This window comes from Semicossyphus pulcher, unplaced genomic scaffold (assembly GCF_022749685.1).
Source record: "Semicossyphus pulcher isolate SPU_LCO1_2020_fin unplaced genomic scaffold, fSemPul1.0.p SCAF_13, whole genome shotgun sequence".
Taxonomy (NCBI): Eukaryota; Metazoa; Chordata; class Actinopteri; order Labriformes; family Labridae; genus Semicossyphus; species Semicossyphus pulcher.
The window spans coordinates 6358072-6380671 of record NW_027211637.1 but is presented as its reverse complement, the minus strand read 5'-3'; the positions used below and the strand labels follow the sequence as shown (position 1 = coordinate 6380671).

The 22600-nt window shown below is 38.1% G+C and overlaps 2 protein-coding genes across 2 annotated transcripts; one reads left to right on the top strand and one right to left on the bottom strand.

Annotated features, from left to right (window-relative positions):
- The first annotated feature begins 2907 nt into the window (after positions 1–2907).
- Positions 2908–11250, top strand: otud3 (OTU deubiquitinase 3). Its single transcript, XM_069660364.1, has 8 exons — positions 2908–3003; positions 3880–4187; positions 4804–4952; positions 5380–5492; positions 5598–5714; positions 6927–7059; positions 7309–7496; positions 10536–11250. Exons 2-8 carry the CDS (start codon positions 3982–3984, stop codon positions 10698–10700), a joined length of 1071 nt encoding a protein of 356 aa, XP_069516465.1. The 5' UTR covers positions 2908–3003; positions 3880–3981; the 3' UTR covers positions 10701–11250.
- A 3289-nt stretch (positions 11251–14539) lies between these two features.
- Positions 14540–21957, bottom strand: bcas2 (BCAS2 pre-mRNA processing factor). The gene is made up of 7 exons (XM_069660564.1): positions 21782–21957; positions 19304–19396; positions 19148–19218; positions 15769–15930; positions 15628–15678; positions 15459–15539; positions 14540–15373 (listed from the first exon to the last, which is right to left on the bottom strand). The coding sequence occupies exons 1-7, from the start codon at positions 21872–21874 to the stop codon at positions 15247–15249; spliced, it is 678 nt and encodes a 225-aa protein (XP_069516665.1). The 5' UTR covers positions 21875–21957; the 3' UTR covers positions 14540–15246.
- Between the last annotated feature and the right edge of the window lie 643 nt (positions 21958–22600).

Below are 22600 nucleotides of genomic sequence, written 5' to 3'. Positions count from 1 at the left end.
GACAGAAGCTCTCTCTGACATAACTCTCCAGCAAAGCATTGCATAAAAAGTACAATGTCAAATGTGGATGTGTCCGGTTAAACTTTTTGACACTTACAACTCCTGCATACATTTCTGTTGCCCCCCAGCCTCATATAATCAAAACCACAAACCACCCATTAAGATGTGAACCTGAGCAGAAATGTCAGGGTAAGCGGGAAGCCAACAGTTCTCAAAGGCATCCAAGCCAATCAGCCTTAGTTAACAACATAACAAAAAACACATCAAAAATATGTTTTTTACAATGTATAGTGAACAACATTGTTTCAGCACCATGGACAGTGACCATACAGCAGCGATACAAACACTTAGAAAATATATGAATAAACATTAAAGTTGATTCAGCACCAAGGACAGCAACATTATTTGGCATCATTTTATATTAAGGTACACTCAACATTAGCTAGTTGCTTATTAGCATTCACGTTAGCAGCTTATTGGGTCTTCATTAGCCATTATGAAGCACCTTTTCTCCAAGACCTTATTCTACAGCTACTAGGCCTTTGAATCGTTTTTCTTCGATAACCTCCGAGGACCTAGCCACACAATACTGAGCAAAGCATATTAAGATTGTAATTCTTATACATTAACTGATTTACAAACAATACGCCGTTGTTGCAAGGCTAGTGAAAGTCTTGGTCTAGAATATGGTTAGTCAGAATGAGCAGTTAATAAATGCTGTATATCTACTAATTAAGAGTCAAGATGCTGCATGATAATAAACAACTATTTAATGGTCCATATGTGTACCTTAATATAAAGTGTTACCAATCAATTTTAAGAACAGAACATTTTACATGCAAGTTGCATTAATTACCAAAATGGAAATACTGTGACAAAACAATCAGTCTTATGGTACTCTTTATAAAGGGTTCGTTGCTGGTACAGACTTGGAAACATCAGCTGTCGTCACCCACAGGCTCACTGCTGGTGTTAAAGCCAAGCTGGGCCCCGGTGTCGCAGGCTCTAATTAAAATCTACAGGGGGTAGAATGGGGGTAATGTAAACATTTATTAGCACTGGGAACTGAAACCTGAACAATCACAATCATGAATGCAAACTCAACGTGGAATTTAAAGCATTTGTTTGCTGAAAAAGTGGCCAGCAGATCGCTGGCTCTTTAATGCTGTGTTTGCTTTTGAAGCAACTGGGACGACTACAGAAGCAGCAGATAAACGGGACCAAACATGCAAACTAAAAACAGCACAAATTAATAACAAGTCAAAGGCCCGAGGCATCTAATGGCCTTGTTTCTGGAGAGATACATGTTATTGACGTTTTCACATTTTAATAGCTTTGAATAGCCCTATTTAATATCTTTTAGTCAGCAGCTGACATTTCTAGAACAAAACTCTGAAAACTTAAAACATAAATTCAAAGGTATCTGTACTTTTTGACACCACTTGCAGTAAGTCAGAAAAGGTTGGTTCTTAATTGAATGAACTGATGCAGTAAAGTCCTCTGTCGTGCATCTATAGTACCATAGATTGGTCACTTGCATTGAAATACCACTAACACTGGAAGTAGATAGCTGGGAAAATATATTTCTCTTTATCACAGCTCTACATTTTAATGTATTGACTGTTAAATGAGCAGTCTAGCCTCTATATGTTGAGCATTAAGTTGATTTGGCAAAATCAAGGTTTTTATTATTAAAAGTGTGTAAGATTGTCTGTGTACCAGGATGGTTTTTCCTCATACTGGAAATTAGCATGGGCAAAGAGGTCTTTATGACCTATATATTTCATAGCTGTATAGTTCTGCAGATGTTATTCATACTAACACCCTAGTTTCCTGTCAAAAGCCCTTGAGCAATCTGCCAAGGATTGCAACTTTTGCTATGAAACGAGCATCTGTCACAAATATATCATTGTAAAATCAGTTGAAATGGAATGTCTTAGACATAATGTACTATTTCAGTTTGATATCAAGTCCAAATGGCATTCCCTAATGGTTTTATGTGCCCTGTTGGACTGACACATTCACACACACACACACACACACACACACACACACACACACACACACACACACACACACACACACACACACACACACACACACACATTATAAATGATATGTTGTCCACGCCTGGCTGACTGCTCCTCTGTTTCACTCAGGTGACTGACGCATATTGCTGCACATGCACACATGCATGGATAGCCTTCAGGCCATTACATCTGTGCACACACGATGCCATCACTCACTGGGTCAATAGGAAACCACACAACAACTCACATCTGCAAATATATGTCATTTTTCTTTTATGCCAGCTGGTTTGGTAAGAATTTATATTATATATTTTTTCTACTTTGAAGGAAAAGAATAGTCATTCCGCTTCCTGCTGTTTTCTGATGCAGTTTTATGTCTTGAGGCTATGTTTTTTTTATTATTTTTTTTGCCTCAGTGTGTCTGCTGTTCTTTTTACATAGCAAACATCCTGTTTATTGCTTCCCAGCCCACTCCTCCCCCACATTATTTTCACCAACTGTGTGGAGTCATCAGAAGGAGTTGGTGGTGAGTAGATTTTCTAAGAGTTGAGGGGAGCAGAAGGTGGAGTGATTTTTCAGAAGCTAAATTTCTTTCAAAAACGTAACTCAGCCTCCTACTTTGTCCTGAGTCACAGTCTGCAACATAAAATGAGTCAGAGCCTTTTGACTCCTAACATATATCACATAGATAGATAGATAGATATCTAGATATCTAGATAGATAGATTTACGTCATGTGTAACAAAATGTTGTTGTAGTGGATACAGGCATATTGTTTTTATTGCATAAATCTGCTGCTGCAATTTTTAATCGCCTCTGCAGTTTGGCCCATCCCCCCTTCCGTACATCTTGATGTTCGTCGACATACGTATGCGGAACCTCGGTTGTAAACAAAAACGGACAATCACTACATTTAACTTCTGAGCCAAAAAAACGATAAATAGTTATATCGTATTGAACACAACGTGTTAAAGGTAAGCATCAATCTATTAACTACGTCGAGGTCAACAGTTTCTAACAGTGTACTACATGATACAAGTAGGAGGATATGATTTGTTATGTAACTAGCGTCGATGTCCAGCCGTTGGATGCTAGCTTGCTAGCTAGCTAGCTAGCTACTAGCTGTCAAACTTGATGTAAGCTAACAGCTTGTCAGACGTCGATAATATTCTGTTTTTCTTGGCTAACTAGTAACGTTACTTAGTACTACGACTAAGTGTGTCTTATTTGCTAGTTAACGACTGAACTACTATCTAGTTAGCTGTCTATATAACTGCTTGTATTGACATAGCTTCACTAAAAATGCTATAAGGAACATTTGGTTAACACTTTTAATATCATTTCAGCGTCGATTATATCACAATTTATCTCAAAACGTGAAACACAGACATAGCATAGCCAGCTAGCTAATGTTATTTAACATTCTTACTTTTTATCCTTTTGTTTAAACATGCAGTGTCGAGAAAGGCAGTTAGAAGTGTGAATCAATCCTTGATTACACTGGAAAATATTGCTTCATTTTTTAGTTATATTTTGAATTTGGCAGCATGCACTTAAACCACCAGACAAAGATGATGGCTTGCATGCTACTGTCCGTATGTAATTTATAATCTAAGGATCTCGGAAGTAAAGTGTCAAATTCCCTGATGAGTTTGGCAATATGTCATCTACATTAGAAACAGACAAGAGCCGGTTGTTTATATCTTGCAATTTAGAGCTTCAAAGCAGACTCATTTGGTACTTTTATCACTATGTTTATGCTTAATTATGTTACATATATTATCATGTTTTTGTGTTTACATATTCTGCAAACTTTTCATCCCCCCAAATCTGTTATTTTTATCTTTAAGATAGGTTCCAGATGCGTGGCAGAGGTTGATGCAAGTGCCAGCTCTTTACTGTAAGAAGACATATTTGGGTGTTGTTGGCCCACAAAAGTGACTTCCGCCATCATGTCAAGGAAACAGACGCAAAAACCTGTTCGGAGCAACAAGAAGAGTGAGCTGGAGCGCAAGAGGGATGAGCGTGCAGCACGACGGGCCATCGTAAAGGACCGCAAAAACCGACCCCAGGATTGTGATGAGGGCGCAGAGTTTGTCAGTTTCTCCAATCAGCTCCAGGCACTCGGGCTCAAGCTGAGAGAAGTCCCTGGAGATGGGTAACTACCAGTAAAAAAAATTGTTCTTCTGTGTTTTCTTTTACCGTCACTTCAACTCCTGTCTTATTATTTTTTATTATATACATAATATATAGGCTACATAAAGACATAATGTCTTTTAGGGCCATGCCTACTTCTCCTGAGCCTATAATCAGTACAATCTGCAGCTGCATGGCTGCTGTTTATTATGGAAAAATCTCACTACAACCAAAATTTGACAATGCACACCTTTGTCAAAAAATAATTTTTCTGTCCCAACTGACATTGCCAGCAGTAGCCATTAAATATTGGAACATAACATGGACAACTATCTTGAGGTCTCTCTAGCTAAATTAAAAATCGAAAATGGGATTTTAATTGATTGGCTATCAGTCATTTTTACTAATTAGGGGAATGTCTTGGAGCCCTATGAATAGCAGGACGAATTAAGCCACTGTTATTGGCTAACACCTAAACACTTGGCAGCTTATGCCTACTCCAATGTATGCATTAGTGGAATACAAGCCCCTGCTTTTAATACAATATAATTTTAATTCTTGAAAAAAACTTTTCCACTGAGTCATGGTGTAGGCTTACGAGTAGTGTGGACTTACGAGTCACTGTCTGTTTCTTACAGCAATTGCCTGTTCAGAGCTCTAGGCGACCAATTAGAGGGTCACTCCCGGGGTCACCTGAGGCTTCGGCAAGAGACTGTCCAGTATATGATGACCCATCGACAAGACTTTGAACCCTTTGTGGAGGACGATGTGCCATTTGCACAGCACTGTAAGAACAATAACCGAGTGGGTGACACTGAGTACAGGAGAAATAGAGACGGAGAGAAAGTCAGATACAGATAGGAGACTACCCCATTCACAATTGAATGTTCTGTCATTTTTCTGTGTGATGGAAGTGATCAAAAACTATGCAGTGACCCCTAGTGGCCATCAGGCCTCAAATAATTTATTTTTAAACTAGTGAATCATGAGATAATTACATTTTTTTGTAAAAAAAACTACGAAAGAAACAAAGAAATTATTTAAATACAAGTATTTTAACAATTAAGAGGTATGAAATGACAGTTAGGAGCAACAATAGTGTAGAAGAGGAACTGTTTATCTGCAAGTGGTGAGGCCATAGACAGAAAAAATGTTCTGTGATCACAGTTTAAGATTATCTGGTAGTTAATTGTTTTTGTTTTTTCTCCACTCAGTGTCCAATCTCTCTCAGCCCGGTACGTTTGCTGGCAACGACGCCATCGTTGCCTTTGCTCGTAGTCAACAGGTTAAAGTGGTCATCCATCAGCTGAACACACCCCTGTGGGAGGTAGGGACAGAGGCACAGGCAAAGACCTTCAAATGTTATCACATATTCTAAGGTGGTATTATGATGTGAAATCTAATATTCTTTTGGCACACCTTCTCATTGCAGATAAATGGTGCAGAGAAGCAGGTGTGCAGAGAGCCGTCCTACCGTTACGGAGATCATTATGACAGTGTAAGGCGGACTGGGGACAACTCTGAGAGTCCTGCTCAGCTCCGCATAGAGGTATGTTTGAGTTTATTAGCATTTAAGCTGTCTTTTAACAACTGAATTGAAACATTAATAACTATCGAAATATGTCTACATGATCATACGTCTAGCATATATAAATATACATACATACATGACATATATAAAATGATAGACATATAAAAAAACATGCATCAACCTGCACGTTCAAACAATTTCAAATACAACAACACAATTACAGTACATACAGCCGTGCATGCATTTTAAACAGACACAAGGAAACAAACCAATCAACCTTAACATTTCAGACATATTTTGTTCCATTCTTTTCTGTGTTGTACAGTCTGACCGCCGCTTTCAGGTTATTTGTCCTTCACTGGACATGTTTAACATTGTTGCTGCTTCATTGCTGTCTGTTTGTGTTGTCTGCTTTTTTCTCTGGGAGCGAATCATTGAGTGGATGTTACTGTTTTGTCATCTCCTTGACCAGCTGAATGGCTGGCTTATACTGAATATTATGGGCAATCAATGGACAAGCATTAAGGAACAATTGCCTCTCATCTTACTGTAGCTGAAATCATTCAGTAAATCCCAGAGCTACCACTTTAGATGTCAAGAGCACATCATGCAATGTTCAACATTTATGGGTTTAAGTGGTGTAAAAGTGTTTTTGATCTCCTTTTATCTCTTTTACCGTCCTCTTCTTTCATCATCCCTCTCTCTTCTCTTTACTGTGTTATTACATCTTTTGTCTTCTTCTATAACATTATCTTCATTGCACCTTAATAGTGTCTGCTTTTATTTGGCTAATTCTTAAAATTTCTGTTGTTCTATTGCCTTGTGAGTATGCCACTTTTGCCTTATCTGTCAAACTTTTCATAAATCCTGCTTTTAAAGATGTTATATAAATACTACTTTGGGTAGACGGTAGCTCAGTCTGTATGGACTTGGCTTGTGAACTGGAGAGTGGCTGGTCCCGGTATGGACCAAGTGTGGAGTTGGGCTGGTAGCTGGAGAGGTGTCCTTGAGCAAGGCACCGAATCCCCCACTGCTCGGGGCGCATGTCCTTGTGCAGCCCCCTCACTCTGACATCTCTCGATTAGTCCATGGAGTCCTCTTTGTGCATGTGTGTATTTCAGGCCTATGTTTGTAAAAACAGAGTGAAAACATTGAATTTCCCCTTGGGGATAAATAAAGTATAGCTTCTTTTATGTGTTTCTGAAGTTTTCTCACTTTTGCTGCTTCCAGAATCTGCAGAACTCACGAGGCCAGCAGCGTGAGTTTGGAGACGGTCAGAGGGACAGACAGAAAAACCCGTCTCCGACAGCCTCAGAGGAGGACAACGTGATCCTGAGCTCTATCAAGAATCGAGGAATCCAGGGTCAGAAGTTTCTCCTGACTCATTAGCTGCAGGAAATAAAAGGCTGTCAGGGCGAAAGGGAACAACTAGGAACCAACTTTGTTACAAACTTTATAACCACTGTCTATTTAAGCACTTCTATTCAGCTAAAAATCCCACTTTTCTGAAAAACTTGTCGGTCACAATTTTAGTTTTCTTGACATTAACAGAAATACTTGCATCACACTGACTGCCCTATTCATATGTTCATGTGTATGTTTTCTGCTTCAGGTGATGAGGAGAACCTGCTACAGCTGAGCGCAGCAACCATCAACGCTGAGTGGCTTGTTGGCTCCATGCTGGGCCAGTCCTGCCAGGGCCAGTGTGACTCAGGATCCTGTTCAGCCTGCAGAGCTGCAGCTGCAGACTGCAGTGAGCAAAAACAGCCAGCAGAGGGCAGCAATGTACAAAAACCAAAGGTAGGCTCACTTATTACCAAGCTAATCGGGACAAATTGCTTTGGATCATTTTTCGAATGACAGTTGAAGTTGTCAAAACAATATATGAAATTCTTAACAACACCGCTCATAGAAAGAGCATTTCTTAATATGTGTTACAATTTATAAATGATAAAGCATTAGGGCTGAACGATTTTGAAAAAACATTTTTTTGACTTGTGTTGCAATTTTGACATGATTTGTGAAATTGACAGGAATGATAATTTTTAATTATTCATCAGTTTCATTGAAAACGTATTAAAATGATTATGGTGTGATGTTTGCGGGGATCTAAACAAAACAAAGATATTTGATATTTGTGTCTGTGTATGATGTGTAGGCCAGAACATCTTTGCAGCATAATATTTAAATTAAAATGGTATTTTGGCACACATTTCACAGGAGGAGGCAGGAGGCCACACTGCAATTTTGGTAAAATTTTCAGTTAATTGTTCAGCCCAAAAAAACAAACAATACAAAGCATAATTGTTTTTGTGATAAAAATAGATAATGCATCTTCTTAGTTGAATAGTTTCACTCCCCAAAATGTATTTCATTGTGTAAGTCACCACATGCAGAATAGTCCATCCTAATGTTGAAACCTGCAGAGTCATTGATTCGCACTGACAAGTTATATAAAGTCTTCTAAATTGATAAGTTGATTGTCAGTTGTCTCCAAACAAACAGGAGCAACAGAAGGTGTAGAACCCCCCACTACCATTTATAATTCCACAGTAGCTCTTTTTGGTATTGATGTGCTACATGTCTTTGCTCTGTGCAGAGCTTTTCTCTTTTACTATATTGAATTATGTTGTATGACCTTTGCAGGAAAGAATGTTTTTTATGCATGCAAATCTTAGTGCTCTTTTTTCTTAACAATATGGAATGTAAAACCTAGAAGAGCGTTGACTCTGATTTGTTAGGTTGCTTTAGAAAAATATCTGGAAGGACATTCGTGAAGCTTGACAACCAGAACTGGAAGAAGACTCAGGGGACTCAGATGGCTGAAGTTCAGGAGTTTATATCGCTTGATCAAGGAGAAGTGACAGAAACAATACACTTGGAGGTGTTGTGTAATGCCAAGTCAGTTCTAACAGACCATTCCTCGTGCTCAGTATTTAACCTTTCAGATGAAGTTCTGTCTATCTATATAATATAAAGATATCCCTAACGCCAATAGGTCCCAACTTAGGATAGCAATGTAAGCACTCTTACTTATATTTCACTAAGACAGACAGTCTCAAGTGTACAGAAAGGCATGCACATGTGTGTCTGGAACTAATATGAGGCTGGAGCCGCTCTGTCCCTAACAACAGACAACTCGAAGGTCGACTTACAGGACCAGTGACTATCTTCATTACACACAGAGGGAATTTACGATTAGCTATGTCTTGAGGTCACTCTGTCCCTGGGAACCCTATCACCCTAACTCTGACCTCTGAGTCTGTTTAGCCTCAGTGGATGCTTTCACAGAATATCTCTTTGGACTGATATAAGGAATGAGGAAAATTCTATCACAGATCACTCCTGTTTGATCACAAGATCGACATTAACTACCAAATTAATTAACCCATTAAACACGGAAATGAAATCGCATACACTTGACATCACATATAATCCCTATTTACAGATTCTATATAGAAATGTAGACTCTGTAGGCAGGGACGTGGATTTCCTGGATGGCAAGTGTTCTGGTTTCTGTTTGTACTACGCTTTAAGTCCGAGTAATTTCCCCCCTGGGGATCAATAAAGGATTTTCTTATCTTATTACCCAATCATGTATCAAAAGGCTACAGCGTATGCAGGAAAAACAGTCCGTGTGGAGAGCAAAAGCAGGCGGAACGTAGTGTGCCGTAATGACGACGCTATCTAATGATGATTTAGCTTCTTATTAATCCCTATAAACAGAGATGCTAACAGCTGACAATCCATTCTAAATCATAAATTCAACTTGAGATAAATTCCCTGACGCTGTGTCACAAAAGACGTTCAGCGTTCAGATTTCCAGACTTCCTTGATGCATCAGAAATGATCGATCCGACCTCCGTTCAACAAACGATTATTAAAGATTTTGTGGCACATCGGACAATGCTTTTAATCACAAGGACAGTAGGCGTTTAGTGAAAACATGTAGAACAAGATTGTTTGGAAATTCAGAGACAATGAACAAACTTCCAGAATCCAATATTATTTGTACAAGACATACTAACAGATTGGGATCCTTAGGATTACACAGTGTCTTTATGCTTTACAATAATGTATTGCTGTATGTATGAGATGTTTTTTGAAATGCGTCTTTAGTGCTGAGAACTTAAAAAATATTTTAAGAAATGTGCTAAAGAAAATTTTAAAAAACTGTAATTATAATCACTCATAAAATACAGGTCTTCATATCATTAGATGTGTACAGATTACAGCAGTTTTACTCTTAAAGGGCCAGTTTGCCGAATTTCAACCTCAGCCCTATCATGCTTTTATGGGGAGCTAAGGTCATTATGGTCTGTTTCTCCAATGATTACGTGTCTTACATCGTCTGGCGGAGGCCAGGGAGCTTGCTAAACCACACTTCCTCAATCTCGGCCTCGTCAGGTTTGAAATGTAGACTGCAGACCTGAAGATTTTTTAGACGATCCACAGGCATATTTTCGTCGTATTTTGGATTCTGTACTGTTCTGACCGATTGCCTGTAACGAAAACGTTAGTATTTCACTCCAGCGTCTCTCGCTGGGCTGTTCCCTTCAGAGGGAGAGGCGCAATGCATGCTGGGTATCGTAGGAATGTAGACTGGGCGAAACCACAACCTGTTTATACAACTTTGTCTACAGCTATGGCGCCAATTTGACGCCAATATTATTGTTTCTATCGATTAGAGAGAACACCAACTTTGACTGACAGTGGCTTTTTCCAGGGGGGCAAATTGCTCCTTTAAAACAGATGAAGACTGACAATGTAAGGAAAAAATACTTGGTGGTTAAAACACATTATAATTTAAGTGAATCCCTTTTTGTTTCTCATTTCCAGGTATCCAACAAGCAGAGGAAAGAGCAGCAGCGACAAGAAAAGAAGAAACGTCAGGAGGACAGGCATCGGCAGAAGTTTCTCCAGAGTAAAGGGAGTCAAGACCAGAACCAGAACCTGCCAGAGGCTGTTACTTTAGTACCAGCTCTCAACACTCTCAGTATATAAACTGGAGCATGGCCAAAATAACCCACTGCTACTCTAGCTACTGGTGGCTGAAGCTGTCCACAAAGTTTTGCACATAGTCAGAATTGATTCAGTCACAGTGAATGACTTTTCCTGAAGACAACCCTATAGTTTCCTTGCAAATGGTATTACAGTGCCTGCAAACTTGTGTGTGTGTGTGTGTGTGGGTGTGTGAGGTGTGTGAAAGTTGTAAAAGAGAGTGAAAGAGCATGACTTTCAGTGTTTCTGTTGGGTTTTGATTGAGCTCAGTCCCTGGTTCCCTGGTTGGTGATGGTGAAAGTAGAAACTCCTCACATCTGGTCTACCTACCACGCTATCTAGCCTCTTCTTCGCAGGACAACTGGCTTTTCATGATAATCATGCAGAAACTCTCGTGCTGCTGGGCTTTTGTATTCGCCACAGATTGAGTTAGCGTTCATTCAGACGTTCAGATCATTATGTTAGGTCGATCTGACCAAAGAACAAAGTGATGAAAGAGTGGCAGATGAATGATTGTTACTGTGTACGGAATGTGGCAATAAATAATATTGATAAATGATAATTTTCTGTTTTTGTGTGCCCTAGAAAATATATTAAAATTATTAAACGGTTTTTAAATTAGACGTAAATGAGTAAAAGTAAATATCAGACATTTGCACCATTGTTAAAAATCTTATTTCCTCTTTTATTCATATCCTTTGGTGTAAATAAAATAACATAAATATTGCAAATCTTACATAAACATGGCATAACACACATAAGGCAGATTTGAGAAAGTGGCTGAGGTTTCATTACATACAAAACAAACATGGCTACCCCTTAGTCAAAATTGTTTCTTGGGATTTATGTACTCACACGTCTAGCAATTAATTGGTAGACGTGTGACGAAGTGTGAGGTTAACTGTGATGTAACCCCAAAAAAGTCACTGTATTAAGTAAATTATTATAAACAGAAACACACAACTCAACATAATAATACGTCCTGTTTCCACCTAAACTTCCTGGAACTTTAAGTCCAGGTACTCCTTTTCAAGGAACTAAAAGGTTCCTTCAAGCCATTGTTGACTGTGTTTCCACTGCAGTCTATAACCATGTGAAGATTATTAGTCTGCTGATGTATTATGTTTTTACACGTACTATTGCACATGACCATGCACTAGTGCTAATGCCACATTAAGCGTCAGGCATGGATCATTATTTGTGTGACACTGCAACCAAAGTTTTATCCCATCCTTAAAATAATTGCTAATTAGGGCCTGTACTTTGTCAACAGTCCATCTATCATGCTCCATACATAAAAAACATTCAAGTCAAAACTAGAATTATCGCCTTGCGGATGTATGTCTCCGCCAACTAGTCTAGTTGAAGTCTGTGTAGACTCTAGATGTTGGAGTTATTAAACAAAAGGTATTAAGTGTATGTTTTGGCGAAATGCAAGTAAATACTATAGCGACACGTATGATTCCAGTGAATGGTTTCCACTGAGAAATATGCTGCCCTCACCTAGAGACTACTTTTCATGAGGAGAGAGTACTGATAAAGAGCTTTGACACATGATGCAAGTATCATCACCTTAAGTTCAATATTAGAAAGATCAAAGAGCTTGTTGTGGATTACCAGAGGAACTGGAGGCCCCCTGTCCTGGTTGTCATCCAGTGAGAGGAAGTGAGAAGGGTGGATTCATACAAGTACCTTGGGGTCTAAATCAATACGAATTGGATTGGAGTGACAATATGAAGCATTATGCTCTCACTGTAAAATTGACCTTTCATCTTTTGGGTATAAAATGCCATCACTTCATCATTTTAAACCTTTTAGAAATGTGTGTTAAATTTTGTCATAATTAGTTTATGAATTCTTGAGTTATGGCCACAAATGTGTTTTGTGAGGTCACAGAGACCTTGACCTTTGACCAGCAAAATCTACTCTGTTCATCCTTGTGTCCAAGTAGACGTTTGTGCCAAATTTTAAAGAAATTCCTTCAAGGCATTTCTGAGATATCGTGTTCACAAGAATGGGATGGATGTGAGATCACAGTGACCTTGACCTTTGACATTTGACCACCAATATCGAATCAGATTATCTTGCGTCCAAAAGGACGTTTGTGCCAACTTTTATTAGAATTAGCGTAGGAATTCTGGAGTTATAACCTGAAATGTGTTTTGTGAGGTCACAGTGACCTTGACCTTTGACCACCAAAATCTAATCAGTTCATCCTTGACTCCAAGTGAACAGTTGTGCAAAATTTGAAGAAATTCCCTCCAGGTGTTCCTAAGATTTCGTGTTCACAAGAATAGAATGGACATGAGGTCACAGTGACCCTGACCTTTGACCACCAAAATGTAATTGGTTCATCCTTCCACGGATGGACCCGAAAACATAATGCCTCCGGCCATGGTTTTGCCGGAGCGGAGGCATAAAAAGGTGGCTGAAAACTGCATAAAATGCTGCAAATACTCGACCAACTGAGAAATGTTCTCTGCTGTGTGCCCGACCCAAAAATGTACTTTGGGAGAGTGGTACCCAAGCAGGGGTTTTTTAGGAGGTAAAATGATGCCCCTTGAACCCAATTTAGACTCTGGTCCCTACTGGGGAAAGGCGCTGAGTTCCTAGAAAGGCATTGAAAACAGGCCTATGGGTATTCTGCAAATACTTCCGATCATGCGTCGCTGTCCTAAATACGATCCATCAGAGTTGAAAGTGTCTGTTGTCTGCTTGCCTTTGGAAAAACTGCTGCCTTGCAAGTGGACTTACAAATCAATCATTAGCATTGTGAACTTTGGATGAAGAGCGGAGAAGTGGTCATATTAAATAAGTTAATGAGTGAGTTTGAATGAGAAACATTTACCATTTTACACTTTTAACAAACCTACAACAAAGGATGTTTTAATGTTTTGCCATCTTTATTATCAGTTAACATATAATCGAGTATTTGACTGGCAGTTTATTGTACATGTGTAATCATTAAACCAAGGTAGATAATTGGTAGAAAGCCTCACCACAGGGAATACTAACATTATGTCGACTTGCACCATTGTTTTCAGTTCAGTTGAAGCGATTTTCTAACAGGTGATTGGGCCTTGAATTCTTGATGTTGATATTTTGACAAACGGCTTTTAAGAATTTCCATATAAGAAGATAATTTTCGACCAGCATCAATGAATGTGGCAGTACGGCAGGTGGTGTTACTGTCAGTTGTCCGTTGACCAGAAGCTGCCCCTTTATCATTACCTGAGTGGGATTGCAATTTGAATATACTGCACCGGTATGCAATAAAGAAACGGGCCTGTTGCATGAAGGTAGAGTAGACTGAGCTCATGTAAAATAATTGAATAGGAGTGATAAGTCACGCTGGGAAGAGAAAAGAGATTTAAATGTTATCCATGTCCACATAAGAACTTAACATAAGCACAGGTAGACGACAATGTAAAGCCCATTTCTGCCAATACAATGAAAGAAATTAGGAAGCAAATCATAAGTATAACGCAATATTTTAAGATACTAAATTATTATTTGTGATCGTTTAACTTATTTTTTCCCGAAACTGACTCAATATGCTGAGAAACTAAGTCATTATTTTGGGAAAGCTGCTTATTACAAGATACTAAGTTATTCTGGGAAACCAAGTCATTACTTTGAGACTACCTACAAACTCAGTATTTTAAGAAACGTTGTCAATATTTTTTGATGTGTCATTATTTCAAGAGAATTATTCTGTCATTATTGTGAGGAAGTTTGTCCTCATTGAGATGTTGCATCATTTTTTAGGTAGGTAATTCATTTAAGACACTAAGTCAATATTTCAACTAGGAATTGTAGGACACACTAGGAATTGTGAGAAATGTTTATTTTATTAAAACAGCATAAAAAATGGACTGCGAGTCAAGACAGGGGTCACAGAAATAATTGTTGACAGACTTGACAAACTATGTACACTTTATTCTAAATACACTTCTGTGTTGGTAGGTCGCCTTACAGTGAAACATACATGCTGGTGTAAATTACATTTAAAGCAAGACTATGTAACTTTTGCTGCATCATGTTAAATGCAAATACCGATGGTAGCACAAGAACATAATCTTTAAGCTAGCAAACTGACTCAGGAATGTCGGGAACACAGGGGTCAGTTTTTACAAACATACATTTTCATAAGTGAACATAAGCTACTGTTCGTACCAGACTCAAGTGAGGCTGCAAAGATGTTTAATTGCATATAAATTCAACTCTCATTTGTAAGAAGATGAACAAGTTATATACTGTTACAAAATGTACATAGTCTTGCTTTAAACATCTGTATAGTCAAAAAGCACAGCTGCATTGTAACATATTCCACCTCTGTTTGTACAGTACAATAACAGGCGTGAAGGCTGGGTAGATGTGTGTTGTTGTCACTGAGGTTTCTGGGAGGCTTGTTCTGAAAGTCCAAGTTATTTGATGATTCAGTAGAACATAATGTCTCCTCCACCCCAGGTTATGTCTTAATCCAGTCAGACATCTGTGTAAGTGTTCATCATTTTCTAGATCGGTGTCATCACTGAAAGCTGGTGCTCTAGAAGTCCTGTCTGATGTTCTCCTTGTTCTCGTCCCCCTGCTGCTGTCTGAGCGTGGTCATTTCATTCTCCAGCTGGACGATGGCCCGCTCGATCTCATAGTTCTTACTGACCAGGGACACCCAGCTATTGAGTGACAAAGACAGATGTTAGAGGAAAATCTTACTACATGTTCCTCATGAACAGTAAACAAACTCAAGAAAGAACATACTTTGACTCCAGCTCTCGCAGTTTGGCTCCTCCTGCCAGCTGATCGTTCTTCCTCTGCCAGTTTAAATCTTGTATTTGCTTTCTGTGGACCAAACACATAACTTGGTAAACATGTGAAAACTGGTTGAAAAACTGATTCACATGCCACAAATGTTCCAGTGATGAGTCACCTGAATTTCTGTAGTTCCTTTTGAGCCATCTCGATCATGAAGGCCAAGTTACTGAAGAGGAAGATAATATAACACGTTAGCAGACTTTAGAGTCATCATACAGCAGAGAGTATCTTTTAGTGACGGACTGCTGTCACATACTCGTTGTAGACTTTCCATGCGTTGGTTCCATACTGGGACATGAGCTCCAGGTTCTCAATGCGGACCGCCTGGTGCTCCAGCTGAGCCATCGAGTTGTTCACACACTCCTGCCACGCTGTGATGTCATTCTTTTGTCCTGCTGAAGGTGCTGGCAGCTCATATCTACAAAGAAAATAAACAGCCAGAGGAAATAATCGAAAGTTGTAGCCACACAGCAAATACAGCAACTGCATCTCACAGCAGTTTGCATTATCAATCAGTTATCAATCAAATGTTATTACACGGCTGTGTTAAATACTTGACTCTGAAGAACAGACTATTGCTAAGGCTCTAATCACACAATCCAGAGGACTAACTGTAATCATATCAATCCTCCAAAAGAAGTCTGGTAAATTTGACGTTGATTTGTTTACAGAGAGAAAAGAGACGAAAACAGTGGAGAGAAAGCAATAAAGGTCAAACGACACAAAAACTGAGAGATCCACAAAACTGAAGACGGCACATGAAGTAAACAGACGGTGAAGTAAAGACGGTGAATGGAAAAGAAATCCACAGTCTCTAACAGTGCCGATTCATGTCCCGTTCACCTCGTTTTACTCCACCGTCAGTGGAAATGTTTCCATTTAATGCAAGTATTAACAGCTTGGATAGCTAATTTTAATATGAGTATTCACAGCGTGGTTAGCTCATTTTAATGTGACTAAAAACAGCTTGGTTAGCTAATTTTAATGTGAGTAAAAACAGCTTGGTTAGCTCATTTTAATGTGAGTAATAACAGCTAGGTTAGCTCATTTTAATGTGAGTAAAAACAGCTTGGTTAGCTCATTTTAATGTGAGTAAAAACAGCTAGGTTAGCTCATTTTAATGAGACTAAAAACAGCTTGGTTAGCTCATTTTAATGCGAGTAAAAACAGCTCGGTTAGCTCATTTTAATGAGACTAAAAACAGCTAGGTTAGCTCATTTTAATGTGAGTAAAACAGCTAGGTTAGCTCATTTTAATGTGAGTAAAAACAGCTTGGTTAGCTAATTTTAATGAGACTAAAAACAGCTTGGTTAGCTCATTTTAATGCGAGTAAAACAGCTAGGTTAGCTCATTTTAATGTGAGTAAAAACAGCTAGGTTAGCTCATTTTAATGTGAGTAAAAACAGCTTGGTTAGCTAATTTTAATGTGAGTAAAACAGCTAGGTTAGCTCATTTTAATGTGAGTAAAAACAGCTTGGTTAGCTCATTTTAATGTGAGTAAAACAGCTAGGTTAGCTCATTTTAATGTGAGTAAAAACAGCTTGGTTAGCTAATTTTAATGAGACTAAAAACAGCTTGGTTAGCTCATTTTAATGCGAGTAAAACAGCTAGGTTAGCTCATTTTAATGTGAGTAAAAACAGCTAGGTTAGCTCATTTTAATGTGAGTAAAAACAGCTCGGTTAGCTCATTTTAATGTGAGTAAAAACAGCTAGGTTAGCTAATTTTAATGAGACTAAAAACAGCTTGGTTAGCTCATTTTAATGCGAGTAAAAACAGCTCGGTTAGCTCATTTTAATGAGACTAAAAACAGCTAGGTTAGCTCATTTTAATGTGAGTAAAACAGCTAGGTTAGCTCATTTTAATGTGAGTAAAAACAGCTTGGTTAGCTAATTTTAATGAGACTAAAAACAGCTTGGTTAGCTCATTTTAATGCGAGTAAAACAGCTAGGTTAGCTCATTTTAATGTGAGTAAAAACAGCTCGGTTAGCTCATTTTAATGAGACTAAAAACAGCTTGGTTAGCTCATTTTAATGTGAGTAAAAACAGCTAGGTTAGCTCATTTTAATGAGACTAAAAACAGCTTGGTTAGCTCATTTTAATGAGACTAAAAACAGCTTGGTTAGCTCATTTTAATGCGAGTAAAACAGCTAGGTTAGCTCATTTTAATGTGAGTAAAAACAGCTAGGTTAGCTAATTTTAATGAGACTAAAAACAGCTAGGTTAGCTCATTTTAATGTGAGTAAAAACAGCTCGGTTAGCTCATTTTAATGAGACTAAAAACAGCTAGGTTAGCTCATTTTAATGTGAGTAAAAACAGCTTGGTTAGCTCATTTTAATGAGACTAAAAACAGCTTGGTTAGCTCATTTTAATGTAAGTAAAACAGCTTGCTTAGCTCATTTTAATGAGACTAAAAACAGCTAGGTTAGCTCATTTTAATGTGAGTAAAAACAGCTAGGTTAGCTCATTTTAGTGTGAGTAATAACAGCTTGGTTAGCTCATTTTAACAAGACCACAGAGTTAACCGTTGCTATGGACGCAGCACTCACTGTGAGTGTAACAGACTACTTTTAAACGGGTAGATAATACTTTCAAAATTAATAAAATCCTTTCCACATCAATATATTAATAAAATAATTGATTTTGTACATTTAAAGTTGTAGAAGAAGTGGGATGATGTATAGTGAGCAGGTTGTTATCGCAGCATGAAGCCCCAACAGGGTGAGCAGGACCCTGATGCGGAGCAGAGAGGTCTCGTCTGACCCTGAAGGGCTGAGAACAACCTGCTCACTATACATTATCCCTTACTTAAAATATCAATTGACTGTCAGATTTGATTACAATTTAGCAGAATAAATATGATACTTTAACACTTGAGCAAAATACACTTTAATCACGTCACAACAAAAAGATATTGATCTTAGAAATAAACAATAAGTAAATTAATCAATAATCAGAATATTATCCATTTTAACAGCTGAAAATCTGTAAAACATGTTATGGGCTTTTAGGTATAAATGGCGAACTTCACTGAATCCATTTACTCAAATCTGAATATTGTTTTGTAATGTTTTCTAAGTCTACTGTGATATTAAACTTTACATTTTGGGCTGTTGGTTGGAAAAAATACGACATTTGAAGATTGCACAAAGTAGACTTTAGAACCTGTGATTGGCATTATTTTGCATTTGCTGCCATTTGATAAACCAAAGGCAATCAGTAGATTTGTCTCAAACTAAAAATAAACATATACGTGTGTTAGTTACAGGATTGCTGGAGGTCTTTTGAAACTCAGTAAAGAGTCCTTAGCAAAAATACCTAGTGACAAATTATGCAACTTCTCGTTCTGTTACAGGAACTTAGGGGCAGACATAAACGGAACAACCTAAATAGACTACCATATGTATCCATCACTGAAAATATTTTAGTACATTGCTCAGAAATGTTTTCTTACTATATGCACGTATAACTCTCTTTAAAGTATAAGGATAAAGCACAAATTTAGGCTAAACGATGATCAACATGTTGAGGCAGCAGTATTTTTGCATGGCTGCAGCTGTGTACGTATTAGGTGCCCACAGAGAGACATAAAGTCTCTCAGGATGAACATTGTCTTCTGCAGTGTGTCGGGTTTACCTCTTCATGCTCAGGAGATCCATGGGCTGCCGAGCTGCCAGACGCTCAAATTCATTCCTCATAATTTCGGTCTAAAAGAGTGAAGAAATGCTGTTATTTCTGTCACACTTGGTGAAGCTTTGAGGAAATTTTATTGAGGTCTGACGAGTTTGTTACCTCAAAAGTAGAGAAGTCAGGTGTGGGCAGGTAGCTGAGGTAGTTCTTGGTCGGTCGATATCTCCTGGTCTCCTCCTCCACCAATGCTGCAGCCTGAAGGGACAAAAGTTACAGATTATATTTTTGCAGGGTTAAAACACAAAGTTTGTAGCTGCATTTTCGTATAGTTTAGAGTTCCCATAATTTACACTTTTCTGATGTTTGTTTTTTTAAGTACCAAAAGCCATCTCAGTAAAGTTGTACCTCTCAGCTCTCATGCTTTTCTCTGCAACATCAGTAAGACCAGGCAATTTTGATTTGATCAGTACGTACTTTGAGAAACCTGCAGTGTATCGTGTCTGAGTGAGAAAGCATTCAATGCTAAAATCAGCCAACAGACTTTTTTTTTTTCTTTTCAGAAAAGTAAAAAAAAAAATTAACTACTGGCTTCTAGTACTCCTGTTTTGAGAAGGCTGTGCAATGATACATCAACTACCTAGAAATTGGTGTTGTGTTTTTAATAAATAAAAAACAACCAAAACAGGGTTGGACGATGGGTGCAGGTGGGCTGTGCTTGGGGCATGAGTGCAGTGACTGTATAGTTGTGACTGCACAACTTCATCAAAGCATATAGCACCTAGAGCTGACTTATAATGAAAACAGACATAGGTCTAGATTTTAAAAAACAGATGCATGTGGACAGGATGTTGCACAGCAGGTTTAAGGTTACACTTCATTGCTAAGTATAAAAAACATTTTTTACTGTTTCTCCATAATCCTGTCTTATGGAAGAGAAAAGCATGGAAAAGCATGCAAACCAAACATGGGCAATGATGTATCTTGGAGCCCTGGGAGCCAAATAACCACTTTAAATACAATATTTCACTACTGCAGTTTCTCCTCTCTAGTTGAAGGTGCACTCAGTGTCTCGAACACCTCACAGCACAGAAGCTTGGAGCATAACTCTATACTGAATGCAACATTAGCTCCTTTTATTGATGATGTTTAATGAAGCCGCCTTGAGATGTCTATTCAAGAAGTCAGGTGTGAGCCAAGTCATTAACCTTTAAATGAGCTGTTCTTTCAAGGCAAAGGGGGAAACGTACAAAGAGGGATATTGTACACACTGGCTCTCTGACAGAGAACACATTATCGTACAAAAGAACATTGCATTCAATCTCATAGTCACAAGAACTCCACATCTCATAATAAGGGAATCCTAATCATTTTCAAACTACGACATTAAACTAACTATGGATCCAATCCTTTACATTTGAAAAGGCTGAACCTTACGACACTAAGACTTATATTACTTAACGGTTAATAAACCTGCATTTTTTTTTTTAGAATTTGAAACGCAAAAGCAATAATGACAGAAACAGCCCTTTTTGTTTCATGTTTGCTTCTGGGGTTTGCAGCAAGAGTACTTGAAACAAAACTAGTTTCTACAGCAACATGACTTGACTTGAAAAAATAATTCTGAAATAATTCTGCAATGCAGTGCAATCATATTTTTCTGGTCAGATTTAGATTTGTATTCATGTTGCTATTTATAGAATGCATAGTCTTGTGCAATACTTCTGCCTATTTATTAGTACCACGTGCAGTATCAGGAGCAATATAATATTTTCTTAATAACTCAAAATCTTGTGCAACAGAAGCTCTTACTTTGTAATAACTGTCTGTACTACTGTCAATTTAACTGCCACCATTACTTTCTGCCTACTTTTATAGATGACTACTATAATATTGTTCTTTCTTTTAGGCACCGTCTCTTTTGCATTAACCCATACATTTTATATTTTCACTTATGAGTTGTTGTTTGCGTTTTGTATTATTTGTATTGACTTTGGAGCTATCTGGCACTGTAACTTCCTTCGGAATTAATAAAGTTTTATCTTATCTTAGTATCATATACCATAGTGTAATATAATACACAGTCATATACAGTATGGTATGGTAATAATAACGTAATAATGTACATTATGAACACATACTACGTATAGAATATTACAATATAATATGATAATAAAATGATTGCAGTGCGATAGTGTGGTAAACAGTAAACATTTTCATATTTAGAGTTGCTTTCTATGGGCCAAACAAAACAACTTAGAAGACATTCCTGATAGAAAGAGAATTAGGTAGCTAATTTATTTTACATTCATTTATTCATTCATTCATTTTCCTAGCGGGAATTCGCTCTTCAGACAGACTGTACATTGTACGCACAGTGCTTCTGACGGAAGTTAACATGAGAAGCTAATCTGGAAGAGACGTTATTCAGCGTTGGCTTAGTAAATCACTAAACAACCAAGCATTTATATATAACTATTGCTATCTCTCCTTGTAACAAATGCTCTAGTTTCTGGCTGCTAAGAGTCTGTTCAATATTTAACAAAAGAGTGTGCCTTATAAAACTAGATGCCGCATGGCTAGCTCACATGCTGTAGTTAGCAAACTTCAGGTCTGGTACATACTAATTGCCTGATTACTCACCGCTTCTCTGACACCTGCTGCATCGTACCCTTGGTCAAAATACGGCAATGCATCAACGAACACCTCGCCAGCTACCGAAGCCGTTCCGGCCATTTTTCAGTAGTCCTTATGTTAGTTTTTCTTTGTTTTATGTATCTCTTCTCTTGCAGCTAAAAGAACTCCCTTGCTAACCAAAACAACGCTTCCTGCCTGGAACTTCAAAATAAAAGTCTACCACGACCCGAAGTTTTTGGTTTAGTGACATCTAGTGGAGTGGAATGTAACTGCGGTTTGATTAAATCTGGCTGCAAAGGACCAAGGATCTGAGGACAGGTAGTCAAGCTTTCTCCGAAGTTTTAAAGTCATTCCAGTACATAAGGGGAACGAAATTAGGTATTCAGGTTCCGTTTAAAGAGAAAGCAATAATAGAAAATCGCTACTAATACTAAAAACTATAGGATTTGAATTGTACAGGTAATTTACAAGCATTACTTTAAATTAAAATGGCCCAAAGGCAAAGATGAAAGAAAACAAAACTGTTATGTACAGACCAGCTGTTAGTTAGTGAGCCACACAGAGCGATTTCTTTTTCTCTCAAGCATCCACTTCTCTATGAATTCTTGCTTAAGCTCAAACATTAACTGCCTGGTGAACTGCAGACAGTTACTCTTTTAAAGGCAACTATCAGACATGCATTAAAAATATATACACGTATGACGTGAAGGAACCAAGTCAAAACAGCCCCTTGACATTTTGTCAAGGGAATTATAAGACTCAAGACTTTATAAGTCCAGGCATCCTTAAAGACTCATGCACCCCACCACATTATTGTTGACATCA